At 42.1% G+C, this 24,041-nt stretch overlaps 1 protein-coding gene across 2 annotated transcripts in view; it reads right to left on the bottom strand.

Moving 5' to 3' along the window:
* LOC105494348 (Kin17 DNA and RNA binding protein) overlaps nucleotides 1–24,003 on the bottom strand; it is a 38,980-nt gene extending 14,977 nt beyond the window's left edge. The window contains exons 1-8 of one of the 2 annotated variants that reach the window (XM_024796732.2): nucleotides 23,809–24,003; nucleotides 17,999–18,093; nucleotides 12,076–12,119; nucleotides 11,868–11,990; nucleotides 10,654–10,835; nucleotides 7,583–7,631; nucleotides 6,668–6,728; nucleotides 1,134–1,263 (exon numbers count right to left, since the gene is read on the bottom strand). In XM_024796732.2, the coding sequence (XP_024652500.2) occupies nucleotides 1,134–1,263; nucleotides 6,668–6,728; nucleotides 7,583–7,631; nucleotides 10,654–10,835; nucleotides 11,868–11,990; nucleotides 12,076–12,119; nucleotides 17,999–18,093; nucleotides 23,809–23,922 (798 nt within the window). In that variant the 5' untranslated portion in view covers nucleotides 23,923–24,003. The remainder of the gene's footprint in view (nucleotides 1–1,133; nucleotides 1,264–6,667; nucleotides 6,729–7,582; nucleotides 7,632–10,653; nucleotides 10,836–11,867; nucleotides 11,991–12,075; nucleotides 12,120–17,998; nucleotides 18,094–23,808) is intronic. The other variant, XM_011762681.2, reaches the window with a different exon arrangement.
* Nucleotides 24,004–24,041: the final 38 nt, after the last annotated feature.

Below are 24,041 nucleotides of genomic sequence, written 5' to 3'. Positions count from 1 at the left end.
TTTTCTTTCTACTTACAGACCCGGAGCCTTGCACAAAGTGCAGCATATAATAGGGACTCAGTTTCATAGTATATTCATCTTATATTTTACTTGAAGTTTTTTAGATCATCCTGCATGGTGTGAGGACTAGGAACAGAGAAGACTGAACAGCCAGCCGGGGGCAGTGGCTCACACCTTGTAATCCCAGCACTTTGGGAGGCCGACGCGAGCGGATCACCTGAGGCCAGGAGTTCAAGATCAGCCTGGCCAGCATAGTGAAATCCTGCCTCTATAAAAAATGTAAAAAATTAGCCAGGCATGGTGGCAGGTGCCTGTCATCCCAGTGACTCCGGAGGCTGAGGCAGGAGAATCTCTTGAACCTGGGAGGTGGAGGCTGCAGTGAACCGAGATTGTGCAACTGCACTCTGACCTGGGCGACAGAGAGAGACTCTGTCTCAACAACAACAACCAAAAAAAAAAAAACATGTCACAGGTTTCTCTTGCTAGCTAGGAGGTGCTAAGTGGAAGTCACAGTCAACAGGAGAGTAGCAGTTGAAGGAGGGAGGCCAACCACGGAGGACTCCAATTTCTAATTGAATTCTACTGACCCTAACTACACAGGGAGTTTCAAAGACAGCACTTGAGGCATAAAAGGAAACTATAGGCAGGGCATGGTGGCTCACACTTGTAATCCTAGCATTTGGGAGGTCGAGGTGGGTGGATGACTTGAGGTCAGGAGTTCGAGATCAGCCTGGCCAACATGGTGAAACCCCATCTCTACTAAAAATACAAAACCTAGCCAGGTGTGGTGGTGGACGACTGCAATCCCAGCTACTTGGGAGGCTGAGCCAGGAGAATCATTTGAACCTGGGAGGCAGAGGTTGCAGTGAGCCGAGACCATGCCACTGCACTCCAGCCTGGGCAACAGAGCAAGACTCCGTCTCAAAAAAATAAAAAATAAGTAAATAAATAAATAAATAAATAAACCTATTTAGAGGGGCTCCAACTCCGGTTCAGGGAACTGTATGCAGTGAGGTCACTATTCCCTAGTCCGTATATGATAATTTTCCTAATTTTCTATTAATCTAATAAATGGTGAAATGATTAATTTTCCTTGGGTTCTAAGGTATCCATATGGAGTCCATAAACTGTACCTCCATGATTTCATCCAGTGCAGATTTCTTTTTCTTCTTTTCTTTGGACTGAGCTGAGCTCTGGGCAGATTCTTTTCGTTTCACTGATGCTGAACTTCCTATTGCCTTCAGTGCACTCGGTCCCAGAGTACTGATGAACAGGAGAATCATGCTTGTTACCAAGAACTTGTTACACAGACGAATGCTTTACGATGCGCAAAATTCACAATATAGAATAAATGTGTGACATGATTAATTTACAGGAGATGAGTGAAAACCACGGAGTACCTGTCCACATCTCTTACAGAACTATCAGCACCAGGTGAGCATTTAACCCATGCTGTCTTTAACTCTCTATACCTTCTCCTCACTCCTTCAGTCAGTGCTACTATACTTTACATAGTAAAATGATGGTAGTGAGCTTAGGCTTTGGTGTTGAGGCAGATTAGGGTTTGAGGCTACCTCTATTAGGACCTGGGGTAATTCACTTTCCTAAGCCTCAAATCTTCATCTATAAATGAAGATAATAACATGACCCAACTCCTAACTCAAATGCAATAATTAAATGACATGTTTTCAAATGACCGATTTAAGTCTAGCATGTTACTCTCAGTTCTGGTTTTGTAAAGCAAAATTCCAACATGTTACTCAAAAATTTTTAATTGCTCCCAACTGCCCAGAGTTGACAATGTAAATCCTTTTTTTTTTTTTTTTTTGAGATGGAGTCTCACTCTGTTGCACAGGCTGAAGTGCAGTGGCATGATCTCGGCTCATTGCAACCTCCACCTCCCAGGTTCAAGCAATTCTCGTGCCTCAGCCTCCCAAGTAGCTGGGATTACAGGCTCGCACCACCATGCTGGGCTAATTTTTGTATTTTTAGTAGAGACGGGGTTCCACCTGCCTTGTCCTCCCAAAGTGCTAGGATTACAGGCATGAGCATGAGCCACTGGCCTGGCTGACAGTGTAAATTCTAAATTCTTTACTGCCAATATACAATTGTCACCACTGGCCTCAGAATACCATTCTAGTCACCTTCCCTGACCTTCTATGTACACCAGTCACTAAGAACAATTTGCTATTGACTGAGCCATGCCCTATGCTTTGAGCCTCTGAAAATTTGCACATGCCTTGTTTTATACCTAAAATAATCTCTCCTTTTATCCCCATTTGTTAAAATTCTTTAAGGTCCGTTCTTCCTGAGGGTTCTTGGATCTTGCGGTGTTTTGAACTGCCACAGTGCCTTGTGGCATGCATCACACTGCACCTTGTGCGATCATCATTTGTATGTACGACTCCTCTCTTGCAGCAGGGAGGAACCATCTATTTTTTTCTACAAAGTAGCAGTAACTATCTTGTAACTCACATAAAATAGATGCTCCATTAATATTTGCTGATCAAATGACTTTTACCCATCTAATCATTTAATGTGTCATATTTACAAAAGATGAAGCAAAGGATAAATATTTATACAAAGCTACCATGGAGCTCACCAAGAAAAAAAAATACGATCAGTAGAGAATACAACAGATTTATTATTTTCCTTTATTTGGACTTTAAAAAAGATACATTTAAAGGTAGCATTAGATTGATGAACTGCTGGGTTACTTTAAGTTTGAAGTCAACTAAAACCCCTACATCTTTTCTCAATGGAGAATTGTAGGTCAGGACTCTGTCACTCTGTTTTTATGGGAGTTGTTTCCTCTTTACCTAACTGTCAGGCTTTCCATTTACCTTTGTGAAATTTTACTTACTGGGTTTTGACCTGTAATTCAACCCACCGAACATATATTTAAACTCTGATTCTATTACTGAACGCATTTCGCAGGGTGTGACAACTATAAATAATGGACATGGGTTTTGCACAGGCCAAGTCCATGTAAAGATAAGCTCTTCAACTTTCTACTTAAATGTTCTTTAGATTTAAGTATACTTTGAACAAGGGATCCAGGGATAATTCAGATCATAATCAACCACAATATGTCTACAAAATAGGCACTAATAACCCTAGCAAAAGAGGAGTTAGGATTAAGTGGTTATTTTTGGCTTGAGTGATTACCACTTCCTCGTCTCATGTTCACAAACCACCTATTTCCTATCGTAATCTGTTTGAAATGCTCGTTAATCTATTATTTTCTGAAGATTTTTCTCCACTTAAAAAAATATATATTTGCTTATTTTTCTGCCTTCTGGCTCCTCTACCAATCTCCATGATTACTCAGAGGTTCTCAACAGTGAGTCCCCAAATATTAATACATCTATAAATTATTTCAGTATTTTGGTGTTAATCTCAGCTTAGACACTTGAGTTTATTTAAGGCTATTATTTACTCTTCTTAAAACTGAACTGGGCTGGCGTGGTGGTTCATGCCTGTAATCCCAGCACTTAGGGAGGCTGAGGTGGGTGGATCATTTGAGGTCAGGAGTTTGAGACCAGCCTGACCAACATGGTGAAACCCAGTTTCTATTAAAAATATACAAAAATTAGCCGAGCATGGTGACGCATGCCTGTCCTCCCAGCTACTCGGGAGGCTGAGGCAGGAGAATCTCTTGAACTTGGAAGGCAGAGGCTATGGTGAGCTGAGATCATACCATTGTGCTCCAGCCTGGGCAAAAAGAGCAAAACTCTGTCTCAAAGAAAAAAAAAGAAAAAGAAAATTTACTCAGCATCATTAAATGCTTAGAATGCGACAATAATGGGGGAAAAAAGACGACAAGAAGAGCCCAGCAAGACCTCAGGGTGAAGTGGGAAAACAGATGTAAAGGGCATTCCAGGAAGGGGAATAGCAGATATAAAGGCAAGAAAGGGTGAGACTCCAGGCTCATTTAGGAAAGCACAAATCAGTGGGCACAGCTGAGTGAAAACGGCAGGAGACACACAGGATCACAAAAGTCACTTAATAGTATGTAAAAAAAATTCAAGGTCATCTCAGAGATGCCGAAACCAAGAGACGTTAAGAAATGAGTGACATGGTAAGAGCTAAAGTTTAGAAAGGTCCTTTTGCTGGCAATATCAAGATTCCATTAGAAGGGTGAGAGACTGAGACAGGGGTAAGGCAGAGTTAAAATAAAATCAAGGCAAGGTATGAATATGAACAGATAGAAAATGGAAAGGAAGGCTCCTTGAACGGCCCTCATTTTTGCTTTCAGTAACTAGAGAGAATTCCGGCCCTTCTCAAAGGAGATAAGCCCAAAGAAGAAACGGAAATGAAAATCAAGTAAACTTTTTCAACCAATAAAGGGGCTCATTTTCGTGCCTCAACATAGCCTAAAATGTCCACTTTGATATCTACATCATTTAGTTTATTCTAGGTTTTAGATATATAAGAGATATAAATCCACAGAAGAATGAATCCCAAACTATATTATGTACGATAATCTCAGAGAAAAAAAAATCAGATGTCTTTCAGTTGTATTATCTATGACACTATTTACATACTTATATTGTTCCTTATTCATGGACTCACGTCACAACATCTTAACTTATCAAATAAATTATCAAAATTGGTCAAATAAAACAAATCTTTTTTCTAATATCAAGGCGTGGCATAGGGGTACAGCAGGCTGAATAGACCCCCAAAAATATCAGGTCCTTATCCCTGAAACCTATCAATGTTACCTTATCTAAGAAAAGGGTCTTTGCAAATGAGATAAAGTTAAAGATCTTAAGATAAGGAGCTTGGCCTGGATTATCAGGGTGGACCCTAACTGCAATCGTTCCTTTTCTTGTAAGAGCAAGGTAGAGGGAGATTTGACACCTGGAGGAAAAGGCGATGTGAGGATGGGGCAAAGAGACATTTGAAGATGCTGCTCTTAAATACTGGAGAGATGCAACCATGAGCCAAGTAATGCCAGTGGCCAACAGAGCTGGAAAAGGCAAGGGACAGATTCTTCCCCAGAGCACAGCCGGCAGGCAGGCTCCTTGATTTCAATCCAGTGATGCTGATTCGGAATCTGACCTCCAGAGAGAGAATATATTTCTGTTGTTTTAAGCCACCCAGTTTGTGGTAATCTGTTACAGCGACCATAGAAAGCTAATACAAGGGAGGTCAATTTGGGGAACATTGGAACCCATTTTAACATCTATCGACATCTAGGAGTAACACATAATTCAAAAGAACAGACAGAAATGCATAACGTTCTAAAACAATAAGGCATGTGTGTTATATTTGAGCCTATCTTCCAGGTCATATCATGCCAATGTTAGACAATTCTTCCGGAATGTACCCAGATGTAGAACCCAAATAACCAATTTCTTGATTATATCTAATGTAGGTGTTAATTTTGAAATATTATTTTGACCAAAGTTAAGACATCTGGCAAATCATTTTAAAGCTGATCTATACTGCTGATTCAGCCTATCTATCTCCTTCCATACTCCTAGCCGCTTATTCAATAGTGTAAATAAACAATGACCTATAAACAAACCTGAAAAACTTAGATCTTAAAAAAAAACATGTAAAGTACTAAGTAACATAGAAAATATCACCCAGTTTAAAAGCAAATTCCAGTAGATACTAGTCCTTGACTATCTTGTCTTACTCATCTTTTTTAACCTCCATGACAAAACTGAATGTACTGCATGTCAGAAATAGTGAATAAAGATTTGGTGAAAGAATACATTAAAAATTGCAAGAGAAGTAATGTAGAAAGTAGGTAGAACTACCTGACCACATGCTATGCCAGGTTTTGGCAAACAACAGCCTAAAGGCCAAATGCCAGCTGCCACCTGCCACCAGCTTTTGTAAATAAATTTACTGGAACCCAGCCATGCTCAGTTCCTTCATGCGCTGTCCACGGCTGCTTTCTCACTACGACAGCAGAGTTCAGTTATTGTGACAAAGACATCTGGCCAAAAAAGCCTAAAATATTTACTGTGCGTCTCTTTACAGAAAAAGTTTGCTGACCCCTACCCTGTGCTAGACCATCTAGAAGGGCAGGTAATGATTACTGAGTGTTTCCTGGTATATTTACACTGTACTGGAGGCTAAGGAGAAAGGTTGATAATCTCTATTCTCAGAAAACTCACAGTGCAGCAAGCGAAAGAAAAATGCATACCCAGCTAACATTTAAACTGTGGCAAGTGGGCTAAGACAGGAAAATAAACAGTTTTATATACCAAACAAGGAACTGTTAAATGGAGAAGGATTCATGGAGAAGCAAGTTTATTCATGTGAAACATATAATCAAAATGAGGCTTTCCTCACAAAACAGAATCATCTGATCACAGGCAAATAGGAAAAGAACAGTTGCTAGCTGGGCACAGTAGGGTGTGACTGTAATCCCAGCTATTGATACCTGGGAGGCTGAGGCAGGAAGATCACCTTGAGCCCAGGAGTTCAAGGCCAGCCTGGGCAACATAGCAAGACCCTATCTCTTAAAAAAAAAAAAAAAAAAAAGAACAATTGACAGGAAAACAGTGCAACCAACAAAAACCAAAAAAAGGTGAAAACTACAACTACAATTAGAAAAAAAAGATTCACAATACTTTAAAATGCAGTAACCAATATTTCACAAAAATCCTAAAGTGTTAAGATATCCATGAATGATGCAGCTCACCTTGACTTGGAAGACGTTGCTCCGGATGAACTGCATGCTCCTTTACTCAAATTAAACGTGACTAGAAGAAAAAAATGTTATTCCACATGTACATTTCAGGAAAATCATAATAAAACTTCTCAGATACTACAAAGTGTTCACAGAGGATCTCAGGGACATTTTCAATAAACGAGAGCTAAAATGTTCCTATGCGGAGACCACATATTCCTGTAAAACGTCCCAGACTGACAATCATAGAACAGGAGGAACCTTGCACGCCATGTCACCGTGGCAGACCACACAGGCACTTCCCTGCTCTATCCCTATTTCCCCTGGGGAACAGTACTCCAATTCTGTTTAGGTCTCCATACCTCTTGCCTGTGGCTCGGGGGACATAACACCATTTTCATCTCTGGGGTAAATTCTGATTGTCTATACCAATCAACATAATCCCAGTGACTGCTTTTTGGGTGGACGTGTGACACAGTTCTGGCCAATGACATCTGAAAGGAAATCTATTGAAGGGAGGAGTGTTTTCTTGGAAAAGTATCCTTGCTCCTAACAGGATTCTAGAAGAGCATCCAGAGATGCTCTCTGCCACCCTCACGACAATGCAGAGTCTGCATGTGATGGCTGGCGTGTTGGCAGCTACCTTGTGTCCATACAGCATGCAGAACCTTACCTCTGAGATTCTTATTATGGCAAGATATTTCCTTATTGTTTAAGCTAACTGTAGTCAATTTTGTTACTTGCAGCTTCAGTTAGCCTATCTAATTAATTCATTAGTATTATCTTTTCATTAAATCAATAAGAATAATGTAACTCAGACAGATTGGATGTCTTACTCCCAGATATGTTGACAAGTTGCATTTTTGACAAAACCAATATAAAAGCATCTATGTTTAAAAAAAGAAAGAAAAGAAAAAATAAAACTACCTTTCTCTTCATCATTTTCTCTGCTTAATTCCGTAAAAGTAGGGGCCTCCTAAAAAAAAGAAAGTTTTAAGGTTTTGGTGTACAGTGCATTTACTATCACCATTCAATAGGCCTAAATTATGACTTGCTACCTGTGTTGCCAGGCAGCTCTAACACGCAAGTGATTAAGATCCTAATGAAGAAATTACATGCTTTTGGCTGGATGTGGTGGCTCATGCCTGTAATCCCAGCACTTTGGGAAGCTGAGGTGGGCAGATCACGAGGTCAGGAGTTTGAGACCAGTCTGGCCAACGTAGTGAAATCCTGTCTCTACTAAAAATACACAAAAAATTAGCTGGGCATGGTGGTGTGCACCTGTAATCCCAGCTACTCAGGAGGCTGAGGCAGGAGAATCACGTGAACCCGGGAGGCGGAGGTTGCAGTGAGCCAAGATTGTGCCACTGCACTCCAGCCTGGGCAACAGAATGAGACTCTGTCTCAAAAAAAAAAAAAAAAAAAAAAAAAAGAAAAGAAAAGAAAAAGAAATTACATGTTTTTGGCCCAGTACGGTGGCTCACGCCTGTAATCCTAACACTTTGGGAGGCCAAGGCAGGTGGATCAACTGAGGTCAGACATTCGAGACGAGCCTGGCCAACATGGTGAAACTCTGTCTCTACTAAAAATACAAAAATTTAGCCGGGTATGATGGCGGGCACTTGTAATGCCAGCTACTCAGGAAGCTGAGCCAGGAGAATCGCCTGAACCCAGGGGGTGAGTGTTGCAGTGAGCTGAGATCGCGCCACTTCACTCCAGACTGGGCGAAAGAGTGAGATGAGCCTGGCCAACTTGGTGAAACCCCGTCTCTACTAAAAATAATTAGCCAGGTGTGGTGGCGGGCGCCTGTAATCCCAGCTACTTGGGAGTCTGAGGCAGGAGAATCGCTTGAACCTGGGAGGTGGAGGTTGCAGTGAGCCGAGATCGTGCCGCTGCACTCTCCAGCCTGGGTGACAGAGCAAGATGCTGTCTCAAAAAAAAATCAAAAAACAAAAAACAAAAGAAATTACATGCTTTGGCTGGGCATGGTGGCTCATGCCTGTAATCCCAGCACCTTGGCAGGCCAAGCTCAGGCAGGAGGAATGCTTGAGGCCAGGAGTTGGAGGCCAGCCTGGATAACATAGCAAGAACCCCCATCTCTACAAAAAAAAAAAAAAAAAAAAAAAAAATTAGCCAGGCATGGTGGTGCCTGTCTATAGTCCCAGTTACTCATATGAAGCAACAGGTTCACTTGAGCACCAGAGGTCAAGGGTGCAGTGAGCTGTAATCACGCCACTGCATTCCAGTCTGGTGACAGAGAGACACGGTCTCTCAAAAAAAATTAGAACTTACATCCTTTGCATATATTATCCAATTGAGAATTATTCTAAATACCAAAAGTAGCTTTTCTGTACCAAACGGCAGAGGTTTACCTATATTCTTATTTCTATTACAACTTAAACAGGAAATAACAAAAATATAAGGCAATAAACTTTAGGAAAAGCAAAAACTTTTTTTTTTTAAAGTCTGTTCAAGAACAGACTAAACTAATGAATAATCAATAGTGGTATATTGGAACAATGGTTACTTCTGGGACATGGGGTATTAATCGGCAATGAGCATGAGGAAACCCTCTGGGATACTAGAAAAGTCCTATATCTTTATCTGGGTGGTGGTTCCACACGTTATCTGTCACTCTTTCTACACACATATATTTGTAAGAGTTCAGTGAACTGTACACATAAGATTAATGCACCTCATACACTTTAATCAATGTATGTTAGAGCTCAATAAACAGTTCAAAAACCACTCAGTTTCACATACACACCAGGCTATATTTGCCTGCTCACACACAAGTGTTAGAATATAAGCCACAGAAGGCTGGGCGTGGTGGCTCATGCCAGTAATCTCAGCATTTTGGGAGGCTGAGGAGGGGGGGATCACCTGAGGTCAGGAGTTTGAGACCAACCTGGCCAACATGGCGAAACCCCGTCTCTATTAAAAATGCAAAAAATTAGCCCAGCGTGGTGGTTTATGCCTGTCGTCCCAGCTACTTGGTAGGCTGAGACACAAGAATCACTTGAACCCACAAGGCGGGGGTTGCAGTGAGCTGAAATTGCGCCACCGCACTCCAGCCTGGGTGACAGAGTGAGACTCCGTCTCAAAAAAAAAACAAAACAAAAGTAAGCCACAGGAGAGAGTTTTTTGTACCTTTTGTTCACTGAGTATTCCCTGCACCTATAAGAATCCTGGCACAGTGGAGGCGCTGACAAATATATGTTGAAATAAATGCCTCAACCTAGTTATTCTAACACCTCAGCTCCTTCCCTCCCCATTCATCTGGCTTGCACCCACTGATTCTTCAAGACTCCTGGGCACTGAGGTTGTATCCACCCTCAAATACCCTATCGTCCCCAGGCCAGAGTAAACATTGCTTCTCTATGTTTCCACACGCTGCGTTTACCTCCAGTACTGAATTAATTATAATCAGTTGAAATGATCTGTGTATATGTCTTCCCATTAGGTAGCGTCTCTATTGAGATATAAGGAAATTGAGGTTTGGAGAGACTACGTAATTATACAAGATTATGAAGTTAGTAAATCAAATGTGCTCTTGACACCAGGCTGGTTCTCCTCTTAGTTAAGGAACAGTACGCACAGAAACTTGATTCAATGCTGAAAAAACACAAGCTGGCCGGGTGTGGTGGCTCATGTCTGTAATCCTGTCACTTTGGGAGGCTGAGGCGGGCAGATCACCTGAGGTCAGGAGTTGGAGACCAGCCTGACCAAGATGGTGAAACCCTGTCTCTACTAAAAATATAAAAATTAACTGGGCATGGTGGCAGCGCCTATAGTCCCAGCTACTCAGGAGGCTGAGGCAGGGGAATTGCTTGAACCCGGGAGGCAGAGGTTGCAGTGAGCTGAGATTGTGCCACTGCACTCCAGCCTGGGTAACAGAGCAAGACTCCGTCTCAAAAAACAAAAAAAACAAAAAACCAAGCCATTGTGCTTCTTTAGACCTTTGGACATTGCTTCTCAGGATGATATTGCTTGCCCACCTGTTCCTTCCCTTCCAGGCCTCTTCTCACTTGTTCTTCAATAAATTTGGCAGTTTTTTCTTCATCATCAAGGTCCTGCTTTTTCTTTTTCTCCAGTTCCAGTTGCCGGCGAATAGTTTCTGGGTCCCTGTCTATGTACTGAATATACCAGCCCTTTGGTGTCTCATCCACTTTGCACAAGCCTTAAAAAAACAGCCGCCACTATAAATTAGCATACAATCAAAGCAAAACATAAATATGAATGTGTTTCATCGCTGCATATTTATTCATTCAAATACACTCAAATCAGGCCGAGCACTGTGGCTTACACATGTAATCTCAGCACTTTAGGAGGCTGACACAGGCGGATCACTTGAGGTCAGGAACTCAAGACCAGCCTGGCCAACATGGTGAAACCCCGTCTCTACTAAAAATACAAAAATTAGCTGGGCATGGTGGCACACACCTGTAATCCCAGCTACTCAGGAGGTTGAGGCAGGAGAATAGCTTGAACCTGGGAGGTGGAGATTGCAGTGAGCTGAGATCGCGCCACTGCACTCCAGCTTGGGCAACAGAGTGAGACTCAAGTCTCAAAAACAAAACAGAACACCAAATATACTAAAATACATGCAAATACACAAATTCATGCAGCAAATGGGATTTTCCATATTTATATTTAATGAAATCTAGATACTATATATGGATTCAACCAACTGTGGGTGAGAAATATTCAAAAAAAGAAAAACGAATGGTTGCATCTGTACTGAACATGCACAGACATTTTTTCCTTCTCATTTTTCCCTAACAAGAGAGTATAAAAACTATTTACATTGTATTAAATACTGCAAGAAATCTAGAGATGATTTAAAGTACGAGGGAGGATGTATATAGGTTATACGCAAGTACTATATCATTTTATTTTATATAAGGGACTTGAGTATCTGTGAACTCTGGTTATCAGCAAGGGGTCCTGGACCCAATCCCCGATGGATACCGAGAGACAACTGCATTATCTTGCATAGTGTTTATTCAATTCTATCTAAGTATTTAATACCCAATGGTTATATGATGTTCTATTAACTTAAGGCAGAAATTATGCTCCCAAAATGGAATCAAGTAACATGATGAATAAGCAAAACATTGACCCAATTTTTTTTCTTTTCTTATCCCAAACATCTCATCCTACAAAGATTAGAAATGGGAAAGAAAAAGCAACTTTGAAATCTCATTCTTACCTTCTCTGCCCAGCCACTTAGTAAAATCGGTCAGAGTTTCCCACTGAGTTGCATTCATATGGATGTGCTCTCGGTGGCTGATGTACTCATTGTAGACAATGTTGTTGTGGACCCTTTTAGTGCCTGAGAACAAAATACGACACTGATGATCCTCAGAAGATTATGTGATTTATAAAGTTATTATTTGCACAATACTTAAAATATTTACCAAAGCGTCTCCTGAGAAGTTCTAAAAAGTCATTTCGGAATTCCCTAATAAAGAAAGAAAGGAAAGCATTAAGGTAATTTCTACAAACATAAAGCATAATCTTTCTGAAATTTAAGCAGTAGTATAGTTTTTTGTTTTTGTTTTCTTGGAGATGGAGTCTCGTTCTTGTCACCCAAGCTGGAGTGCAATGGCACAATCATGATCTCAGCTCACTGCAACCTCCACTTCCCAGGTTCAAGTGATTTCTCTTGCCTCAGCCTCCCAAATATCTGGGATTACAGTGGTCTACCATCACGCCCGGCTAATTTTTTTTTTTTAATTTTTTAGTAGAGATGGGGTTTCACCATGTTGGACAGGCTGGTCTCAAACTCCTGGCCTCAGGTGATCCACCTGCCTCAGCCTCCCAAGTTGCTGGGATTACAGGCATGAGCCACTGCATCCAGCCAGTATAGTTTTAATGCCCAAACGATATATTAAACATCTACATGAATATGGCTATGAACCTTTAAAAACTGATCAAGGAAAGAACTCCAAAAGATTACAGCTTTTAAGGATTAAGTTAAAAGACAGTTTGGAGTTGAAATGTTTTGTCTTGGTAAAGCAGTCATAGAAAAAGTTACCATGTACCTTCGGAATGGTTCCTTCATGAAGTCTGTTAGTGCCACTGATGGTGGCATAATGACCCCAGTCTATCTATGATAACAAAACTGCCCTGATTCCACGTGAAATTGGCACTTAATATGTGGCTCTGAGCTGGGTACACTGTAGTAAGTGCTAGATAAACCTAGGTGAATAAGACATAAATCTTAACTTTCAAGGAGGTTACAATCTAGCAGAACCAATCATAATGAAAAAGAAACGTAACAAAATATCATTGAAAGAGTCACAGGAGACGCCCAGAGGTGATTTTATTGTGGGCGGTGAAGGATAAGTAGAACCCTAGAGGTGAACTGCAAGAGAAAGTTCTTTCCAGCTGGCAAAGAAACATGAAAGCCTCACATATCTGAGAAATGGCTTAATTTGACTAAAATTTATGGCTGATAAAAATCAGAGTGAGAGGGAGGGTAGAGTAGAATAAGGGAGATGATGTGGCTGGAAAACCAAAATAAGGTTTGGCTAATTTTTGAAGTACCTTGAATGTCACGCGAAAGAGGCTGAGTTTTGTGCAGTCAATAGAAAAGCATTAAATAATTTTGTTTGGGCCGGGTGCGATGGCTCATACCTGTAATCCCAGGACTTTGGGAGGTTGAGACAGGAGGATCACTTGAGCCCAGGAGTTTGAGACCAGCCTGGGCAACAAAGTGAGACACTATCTCTAAACAAAAAAAATTTAAAAATTAGCCAGGTGTGGTGGCGTGCATCTATGTTCCCAGCTACATGGCAGGATGAAGCAGGAGGACTGCCTGAGCCCAGGAGGTCAAGGCTGTAGTAAGCCATGACTATGCCACAGAACAAGACCCTGTCTTAAAAAAAAAAAAAAAAAAAAAAAAAAAGGCTCAACACGTTGGCTCATGCCTGTAATCCCAGCACTTTGGGAGGCTGAGGTGGGCGGATCACGAGGAGGTCAGGAGATCGAGACCATCCTGGCTAACACGGTGAAACCCCATTTCTACTAAAAATACAAAAAATTAGCCGGGTGTGGTGGCGGGTGCCTGTAGTCACAGCTACTCGGGAGGCTGAGGCAGGAGAATCACATGAACCTGGGAGGCGGAGGTTGCAGTGAGCGGAGATCATGACATTGTACTCCAGCCTAGGGGACAGAGTGAGACTCTGTCTCAAAAAAATATATATATAAATATATATATACACACACGTATATATATACACACATGTATATATATATACACACACACGTATATATATATACATACACACATATATATAGTATTAAAAATTTTTAAATATATTTTTAAAACTTTGGAGAAATGTGTTAAAATCTGGTAGACAGCAGAGAACAATAATTCTCAAATTGTGGCCTCTAGACCAGCAGCATCAGCCGCTGAGAACTTGACAGAAACTAAAAGACCCCAGCCCTGCCCCACACTGACTGCCTCAGAAGTCGGGTGACTCTGATGCACTCAGCAGTTTGTGAATCACTGGTATAAAACACGTACAGAAGGGGCTGAAGCTGCAGGCTGGGCGACCAGTGAGAACCTCACTAAAATACTTCAGCTGAGAGATGCAGAGAACTACTGCTAGGCCAGTGAGAATGGAAAGGACATAGTATAAAGGACGTTGTGCAGGACAACTGACAAATGGAAATTCCAAGAGGACTTGCGGTTTACAGCTGAGGAGGGTGGGAGATGGCTATTCGCCAGCACAGAAGAAGAAGTAGGCTTGGCTGGGTGAGGTGGCTGACACTTGTAATCCCAGCACTTTGGGAGGCTGAGGAGGGAAGATCGCTTGAGCCTAGGAGTTCAAGACCAGCCAGGGCAACAGTGGTGAGGCCTGATTTCTGCTAAACAAAAAAAAAGTAGCCAGGCCTGTAGTCCCAGCTACTTGAGTGGTTGAGGTGAGAGGATCACTTAGGCCAGAGAGATAGAGGCTGCAGTGAGCTATGATTGCACCACCATGCTCCAGCCTGGGCACAGAGACCCTGTCTTAGTAAAACAAAAGACAGGTGCTTAGCCCAGCACTTTGGGAGGCTGAGGCGGGTGGATCACAAGGTCAGGAGTTCAAGATCAGCCTGACCAACATGGTGAAACCCCTTCTCTACTAAAAATACAAAAATTAGCTAGGTGCAGTGGCACGTGCCTGTAATCTCAGCTACTCAGGAGGCTGAGGCAAGAGAACCGCTTAAACTGGGAGGCGGAGGTTGTGGTGAGCCGAGATTGTGCCACTGCACTCCAGCCTGGGTGACAGAGTGAGACTCCATCCCCCCTCTCCCTGCCCCTCAAACAAAAAAAAAAAAAAGAAAGAAAGAAAGTTGTGTGGAGAGAATACTGAGTTCAACTTCAGAAACGTTAACTTTGACACAGCCTTCAGAAACAGATTAGATCACCCAGGAAGGGAAAAAAAATCTGTAACTCAAAAGCAGATGTTAGGAATAAACATCAAGATTTCGGAATCATTCGGACAGAAAGGTAACAGTTAAAAGAATAACGGGACTCCAGGAGACCGTGTGCAGTGGGGTGAGAAGGAGTCACGTGGGCATCTGGAAGAACTTTCCTGTATGAGGAGCTAGAGAGGAACGGGGTTGATGAAGAAAGATGCACAGTGGGAGTAGGAGCAGGAAAACTATGAAAGAATGAAAGACAGGGGTGTCAGTGAAGAGGTAAGAAGAAAGATCAAGGATGATGAAGATGGAAAAGGCGTGAGGGACTCTTCAGGCCCCGAAGGGGCGGAAGTCAGTCTCCAGGGGACCGGGGAGTGAACAGGAGTGGAGAGGAGGGCACTGGGTGGAGCTGGCTCTTGCCAAAACGGTGCTTTCCAGCACAGCACATGCACCACATGCCACTCGAGATGGTTTGAGGTGGTTCACAGATAAACAACTGTCGCCTCTGTCACCGTGTTATCTGCACTGATGGTATAAAAGCCATGGAGGGAAAGCTCGCTGGCAGCTTAGCAAAGTCAAGGCAGCAAGCAGTGAGCCCAAACCACGCTAGCGGTCAAAGCGTTCTTTACCATCATACACTTGCAGTCAGAATTAGGACTGTATCAAATGTCAGCCCTCCAGTTCACGTCTAACGCTGTGTGTCAGGAAATGAAATTTATGAATGAACCACTTCTGCTGCTGAACAACAGCTGGCCTGAGAAAAGCACGTGGTGAGCTGTGAGCTGAAATGTCTTTTTCATGGAACAACATTTTTATTTGAAATAATACCTGATATATACACTACCATTATTCCAAATTGAGTATTTGGCAAACAGTTTCTAAAAAATAAAGTGTGTCTGTCACATTAAGGGAAACAACTGACAGTATTTGTTGCCAATGATAAAATCTGAACTCTCAAACTAGTATCTGCCACTGTGAGGCTGACATAATTCCCAATACTTTTAAAGATGTTTCTGATGACTTCAGTGTTGACATTAATGAATGATTTTATGACATTGTTTGATAAAATCTGTCACCATTGGGAAGATCTATGAAAGTCAGTGAAATGATAAGTTTTAAAATGACCAGTGCATGTTACAAAATCATGCATGGGGTATAAGAGTCACTCAAAATCAAAGACAACCCATGGATTTTAATGTAACAGAGTACAAAAGGTTCACTGACCTGGTTTCAGAGTCCCCACTGGAACTAATCTTTAAGACACTGCCATGCATTGTGTTCTGATGTAGTATCAAGGAAGAAAATTATCTGAAAATATTATTAAAATACTCCCCCTGCTTCCAACTACATATCTATGTAAAGGCTGGATTTTTCTTTCTTCCTTACTAGACTGTGAACTCAAGGGCTGGATTTTCTTTCTGTGCTTCAATCAAAACATTTCCCAACAGACTAAATGCAGACGGAGATTCAAGAATTCAACTGGCCTCTATTAGGTGAGACATTGAAGAGATTTGCAAAGATGTAAAACAATGCATGTTTTAAAATTTAGAAGATGTACTTGTTTTTCATTAAAAACATTATTAACTTTAACACATAAGTGTATTATTTTTAAAAATTAATTTATGGCTGGGCACGGTGGCTCACGCCTGTAATCCCAGCACTTTGGGATGCTGAGGCGGGTGGATCACCTGAGGTCAGGAGTTCAAGACCAACATGGCCAACATGCCGAAACCCTTTCTCTCTTAAAAATATAAAAAATTAGCCGGGCATGGTGGTGCATGCCTGTAATCCCAGCTACAGCTACTTGGGAGGCCGAGGCAGGAGAATCGCTTGAACCCAGGAGGCAGAGGTTGCAGTGAGCCAAGATCATGCCACTGCACTCCAGCCTGGGCAATAAGAGTGAAACTCTGTCTCAATAATTTATAAACCAATTTTTTAAAAAAAACTTGTTTTGATTTCTGTGTTGATACATATAACCCACATAAACAGAAGTTCTTGGGGTCTTCAATATTTTTTATAAGTATAATGGGGTCCTAGGACCAAAATGTCTAGAAGTTTGGAAAGAAAGAGATGGTAACAAGCAAAGAGATGGTTATCAATGGTAATTGTAAAAACAGCTAATCTGAATTGAATATAGGCACTCTTCTAAGCACTCATAAAATATTAATTCATTGACCTTCATATAAACTCTATGAAGGATCAGCAATATTTAGAAGAGGCTGCTATTTTTAGTGCCAATTTTTTTTTTTTTTTTTTTTGAGACGGAGCCTTGCTGTGTCGCCCAGGCTGGAGCGCAGTGGTGCAATCTCAGCTCACTGCAACCTCTGCCTCCCGGGTTCAAGCAATTCTCCTGCCGCAGCCTCCTGAGTAGCTGGGATTACAGGCGTCCACCACCACGTCAGGCTAATTTTTGTATTTTTAGTAGAGATGGGGTTTCATCATCTTGGCCACACTGGTCTTGAACTCCTGACCTTGTGATCCATCCGCCTTGGCCTCCCAAAGTGCTGGGATTACAGGTGTGAGCCACCTCGCCTGGCTTTTTAGCACCATTTTAGAGATGAGGAGAATAAACCACAGGAAAACGTAAGTAGGTCATCCAAAGGCATACAGTTTTTAAATGGAGAAGGATTTGAGTTTGGGAAGTCTGAACGCAGAACCTATGTTCTTTGTCACAAGTGTGTTAGAATGAAAGACAGCTTCATATATTTGAAGTGGAAGAAAGGAAAAACTAAGTTGTGAGAAATAATTTTGTAACAGTCTTAAGAGTATGATTAATTTTCAAGAGAAGATAAAAACTAAGCATAGAGAGAATACAGTTATGTTAACATATAAGAAATAATAGAACTTCCAATATTTAAAATATTAACCATCTATTAAGTGTTCAACTGAATAAAGCTTATAAGATAAAGAGTTCTTTGAGTTACTTACTCTGAAAAATAATCCATAAACTGCTGAGGATTTTCTGAAGCCAGCAATAGTTGTCTCTGATGAGATTCGGACATACAATGACACTTAAAGCCATTCTATAAAAAATGTAAAAGTAATAAATTCTGATTTAGGTCATCAAAATGGGCTCTAAATAGAAGTATTTAGTTAAAACCCAAAAAGTCTGCTCTTTGATGATAAATTAAAAAATAATCAAATCACTAGCTGTAACTACTCTATCAGGTTTTCAAAAAAATTTTTTATGGAGTTGAGTTTTCAACTCTGCTAATCAAAGAATAATCCTTGCGATCAAAGAGACAGCAAAAGACTGCTGTAGAAAACAGACGTTAATAAGAAACATGGCCGGGCGCGGTGGCTCAAGCCTGTAATCCCAGCACTTTGGGAGGCCGAGACGGGCGGATCACGAGGTCAGCAGATCGAGGCCATCCCGGCTAACCCGGTGAAACCCCGTCTCTACTAAAAATTACAAAAAACTAGCCGGGTGAGGTGGCGGGCGCCTGTAGTCCCAGCTACTCGGGAGGCTGAGGCAGGAGAATGGCCTAAACCCAGGAGGCGGAGCTTGCAGTGAGCTGAGATCCGGCCACTGCACTCCAGGCTGGGCGACACAGCGAGACTCTGTCTCAAAAAAAAAAAAAAAAAAAAGAAACATACCAGGCACAGAAACAGAAGAGAGATTCCAGTTTTTAGACTTAAGTTAACCGATTCTTATTGAGCACCTACTTTATACAAAGTGTCAGACAAGTGTTTAAAAGAGTAAAATGGGTCATTAGTGAATTTCCAACACAGAAACTACTTTCGCTCACTTTCCTCTACTTCAGCTCATTATCCAAAAGACATTGCTGCATATAACCTTGTTAAACATCTGTACCTTCTTAAAATGACTGGAAAAAAACATGCAAGTTTTGACTTAGTATCTCCTGTCCTTCATATTTGAACCTCATTCTTCACTAGTAATAGAAACGAAAAATGTGCCTTTCTTCTATTCCCTATCTCTAACTGAAGCACAATCACCCAAGCCAGGAAACCAGATAACATCCTAGATTCCTTCCTCTCTTTTTTTTTTTTTTTTTTTTTTTGAGACGGAGTTTCGCTCTTTTTGCCCAGGCTGGAGTGCAATGGCGCGATCTCAGCTCACCACAACCTCTGCCTCCCGGGTTCAAGTGATTCTCCTGCCTCAGCCTCTCGAGTAGCTGGGATTACAGGCATGCGTCACCATGCCTGGCTAATTTTTGTATTTTTAGTAGAGACGGGGTTTCTCCATGTTGGTCAGGCTGGTTTTGAACTCCCGACCTCAGGTGATCCACCCGCCTCGGCCTCCCAAAGTGCTGGGATTACAGGCGTGAACCACCGCGCCCGGCCCCTTCTCTTTCTACCTTCAATTTAATAGGAAGTCTATTCAGCTTCTTTTTTTTTTTTTTTTTTGAGACGGAGTCTGGCTCTGTCGCCCAGGCTGGACTGCAGTGGCCGGATCTCAGCTCACTGCAAGTTCCGCCTCCCGGATTTATGCCATTCTCCTGCCTCAGCCTCCCGAGTAGCTGGGACTACAGGCGCCCGCCACCTCGCCCGGCTAGTTTTTTGTATTTTTTAGTAGAGATGGGGTTTCACCGTGTTAGCTAGGATGGTCTCGATCTCCTGACCTAGTGATCCGCCCGTCTCGGCCTCCCAAAGTGCTGGGATTACAGGCTTGAGCCACCGCGCCCGGCCTATTCAGCTTCTTAATAACCCATATCCAGTCCCTCTGTTCAATCTCACTGACACTGTCCAGATTTCCACACTCGATTTTGCTTCAAATAGTTTCCTAATCTTTAGATCATGGACTTCTTACAATTTTTGCCTCATCTGTGCCCTATAAGAATCACAGTTATTATTTAAATTTATTTTAAAAAGAAACTTGGTATCAGCCTCATAAATTAAAAAAAAAAAGTATCACTTTCTATAAACTAAGAAAAAATAAAGTGAACAAACGATAAAGTTATGAAATCCTAGAAACCCAGGAGTAGACGGGGGCGATACACTGGCTCTGACCTTCACTCTCTTCAGTCTTCCAGTATCAGGAGATAGAAGATGGGGAAGCGAAACCGTAGGGGTCACCTATCTCCCTCTCCCAGCCCACCTCCCAGGTAGGGAATTCCGGGCAATGAATAGATCTGAGGACAAATAGACACAGAAACACCACGGGGGCCTTACTCTGAAAATTGATAATTACAAAAAAGAATTAATCCTTTACTCCTTCCCCATAAAAATTGCATCTCAGTATAACATTTAAGGATGGCCAGACACAGTGGCTCATGCCTGTAATCCCAGAACTTTAGGAGGCCAAGGCAGGAGGATTGTGTGAGCCTCCGAGTTCAAGACCAACCTGAGCAACACAACGAGACCTTCATCTCCACAAAATATTTTTTAAAAATTAGCCAGGCATGGGTGGTATGGGCCGATAGTCCCAGCTACTTGAGAGGCTGAGGCAGGAGGATTGCTTGAGGCCAGGAGTTAGAGGATGCCGTGAGCTGTGATAGAGCCACTGTACTCCAGTCTGACCAAGAGTAAGACCCTGTCTCAAAAAGAAAACAATAAGTTTAAGGATAACCAAATAGCCTTAGTGGATGAGCAAAAGCTCATTTGTACAAAAGCATGGCAGCCAATCATAAATGTTAAAAAAAATTAGAAAAATAACCTCTTTGACACTCCTAATAAAATAACTGACTCAGGCAAGGATGCTAAAACACACAAGTAAAAGGATAATGGGAAACTAGATATATAGGCAGGATTTCTAAGCATTGCGCCAATACTCACTTGCTCTTATAAGGGGGAAAATATTACTTTCTAATATTATTTACAAGCTGTCACCTTTACTCAATTTAAGTACTACCAAACATTATTGGCTTCCTTATGTGATGCTATATGAAATATACAAGATCACCTATAACGAATACTATAGGCTGGGCATGGTGGCTTGAGCCTGTAATCCCAGCACTTTGGGAGGCCGAGGCAGGAGGGCTGCTTGAGTTCAGGAGCTTGAGACCAGCCTGGGCAACACGGTGAGACCCTATCTCAATACAAATAAAAAAGTTCATTAGGCATGGGTGGCATGTACCTGTGGTCCCAGCTATTTGAAAGGCTGAGGCAGGAGAAGGATTGCTTGAGCTGGGAAGGTCAAGGTTGCAGTGAGCCATGATCGTGCCACTGTACTCCAGCCTGGGCTACCAATTGAGACCTTGTCTCAAAAACAAAAACAAAAACAAAAAAAAACCCAAAAAACAAAAAAAACTATATTCCTCCCCACAAGTGTTTAACCTGAAATTAATCTATCAAGATCACCTACAAAGTATTCTTTCTCCCCAAAATGTTTAACCTAACCCAATCAAAGCTTTTAGATATAATTTCCAGTTGACAGAAACTACGATTTAGAAGGCAAAAGACAATCAGAGGAAACAAGTCAACACACATGGGATGTTACAGGACAATAGCCTGGCCTCCTCTCTTCAACAAGTCAATGTCAAGAAAAAGAAGGCTAGGCGCGGTGGCTCACGCCTGTAATCCCAGCACTTTGGGAGGCCGAGGCAGGTGAATCACCTGAGGACAGGAGTTTGAGACCAGCCTGGCCAACGTGGCAAAACCTTGCCTCTACCAAAATACAAACATTAGCCAGGCGTGGTGCCAGGTGACCGTAATCCCATCGACTTGGGAGGCTGAGGCATGAGAATCACTTGAACCCGGGGGGCAGAGGCTGCAGTGAGTGAGATCGCATCACTGCATTCCAGCCTGTGAGACAGGCAAGTCTCTGGAAAAAAAAAAAAAGAAAAAGGGGTGGAGAGAAAATGGGTTATACTCTAAATTCAGAATATAGAGAGAATTAAATTTGGAGAAAACTAAAAGTCCTAATAACTCAGAGCACAGATAACTTTTTGGGCAGTTAAACTATTTTGTGAGATTTTATAATGGTGAATACATATCATTATGCATTTGTCAAAACCCATAGAATATAAAACACCAACAGTGAACCCTAATGTAAACTATGGATTCTGGATGATACTGATGTGTCAATGTAGTTTCATCCACAGTAACAAATATAACAGCCTGTTGCAGGATGCTGATAATGAGGGAGACTCGGGGGGTGGGGGTCCTAATAACCAAATCTGTAACAGTCCATGACTTTTGATTGAATCTTGATTTCAAGAAGCAGTTGGAGGACAACTGAGGAAGTGTGAATGTGTATTAGATAAAGAGGAACTTCTATTAATTTTGTTATGTTGATTACATATATTGTGGTTATATAGAAAAGAATCCTGAAATTTTAGAGATGTCTATTTAAGTATTTAGAGGTGAAATATCTTGATATTGGTAATTTACTTTAAAATATTTTTTATAAATTAAACATGGCAAGATTACTTAAAGTGTTAAGTCTGGGTGTTACTGACTGCATGTTTGCGTCCCCCCCAAAGTTCATATGTTGAACCCTAACCCCCAAGGGGATGGCATTAGGAGGTGGGCCTTTGGAGGTGACCGGGTTTAGATGAGGTCACAAGGGTAGAGCCTGCATGATGAATAGGGTGGGACCCTATCTTAAAAAAAAAAAAAAAAGAGGAAGAGAAGTGTCTACTAGAGCTTGCTGTATCTGCTTCGTGAGGATAGAGGCAGTTTCTGCAAACCAAGAAGAGGACCCTCACTAGAATCTGACCATGCCAGCACCTTGATCTTGAACTTCCCAGCCCCCGAAACTGTGAGAAATAAATTTCTGTCATTTAAACCACCCAATCTATTGCACTTTATATGGCAGTCCAAGCAGACTAAGACATTAGATAATGGATATACAGGTATTCATTAATAGAACTAAAGAGAATAACTGTATCAATGTTAGTCAGTATGAGTCCCACCTAAAATATCTCTTCCTTCACTTGTAGAAACACTGGATTAGATTATTCCAATTGCCTCAGTGTTCTTCCACCCTTACCCAATCCAGTCCGATCTTCGGAGAAAATTATGATCACATCGCTAGCCTGCACAGCATTCCATCAACCACCTCTTTAATGGGGAAAAGCGTAAATTCCATAGTGCAGCATATAAGGCTTTTCAAGATCTGCCCAGACTCCTTGAGCCACTCTATATATACTTCACTCACTTAAAACTCAACGACAATCCTACAAGTAGGTGAAATTATTATTCCCTCTTTAGAGATAAGTAAAGGAGAATATAAGTAAATAACTTGACCAAGACCACATGGTTGGTAAGTGGCCCAGCTTGACTTTAAATTTTGACAGTCTGATATATCCATAAACCAGATAAATCCATAATCTTAACCACAGTATTATTCAGTGCCCGGTACAGTGTAGGTTCTCAATAAATGCTTGCTAGATGAGTTGTGTGGAAGAGCTTAGCTCTCCTTTTTCAACTGATCCCAAAAGAGGTGTGAATCCTAACCACCCTGTTTCTCTTAAGAGCCAAGTCAAGTCAGAGCTGATGACTGTTACTGGCATTGCCCGGGCATCTAGTATTGCAGTATCCCCGCCCCTGTGAGGGCTGCAAAACCTTTTCTGATGTCGTTTCTTTGATGGTGGGGATCGGATCTAGGAAGGAATGAGGGGTCGCAGAACACAGGCTGCCCGCTGGCCCCGCGGGCTGCGGGGAGGGACGGCTCTAGTGCGCTGAGTAGTTGACTCGCCCAGTGCAGACCTCAGAAGCCTCACGACCCGGATCCCAGGAGCCCCGGCCCCGCGCCCTCAGTCCCGCGTCCAGGACCTGATCCTGGATTCCCAGGGGCCCTCCTGGGAAGACGGGGCCACTCCGAGCCCACTCACCTCGTCCCGGCACTGCTTCTGGCACATCTGGCAATACCAGCGTAGCTTCTGCAGGCCCTTGGACTTGATCCTGTTGGCGATAGCCTTGGGAGTAAGAAAATCCGACTTCCCCATGGCGACCACGGCAGCGGTCACTTTCTGGACCCTAGTGCCCAGCAAGCCGGAAACGGAACTTGGCTGGCGGCGGTGGGCGGGACTAATCCCAGCTGAGAGGCGAAAAGAGGTGGGGCCTG

The sequence above is a fragment of the Macaca nemestrina genome, chromosome 9, assembly GCF_043159975.1.
Source record: "Macaca nemestrina isolate mMacNem1 chromosome 9, mMacNem.hap1, whole genome shotgun sequence".
In the NCBI taxonomy this organism is placed as follows: domain Eukaryota; kingdom Metazoa; phylum Chordata; class Mammalia; order Primates; family Cercopithecidae; genus Macaca; species Macaca nemestrina.
Note: the sequence above shows the minus strand (reverse complement) of the source record. Positions and strands in the feature narration are given on the sequence as shown.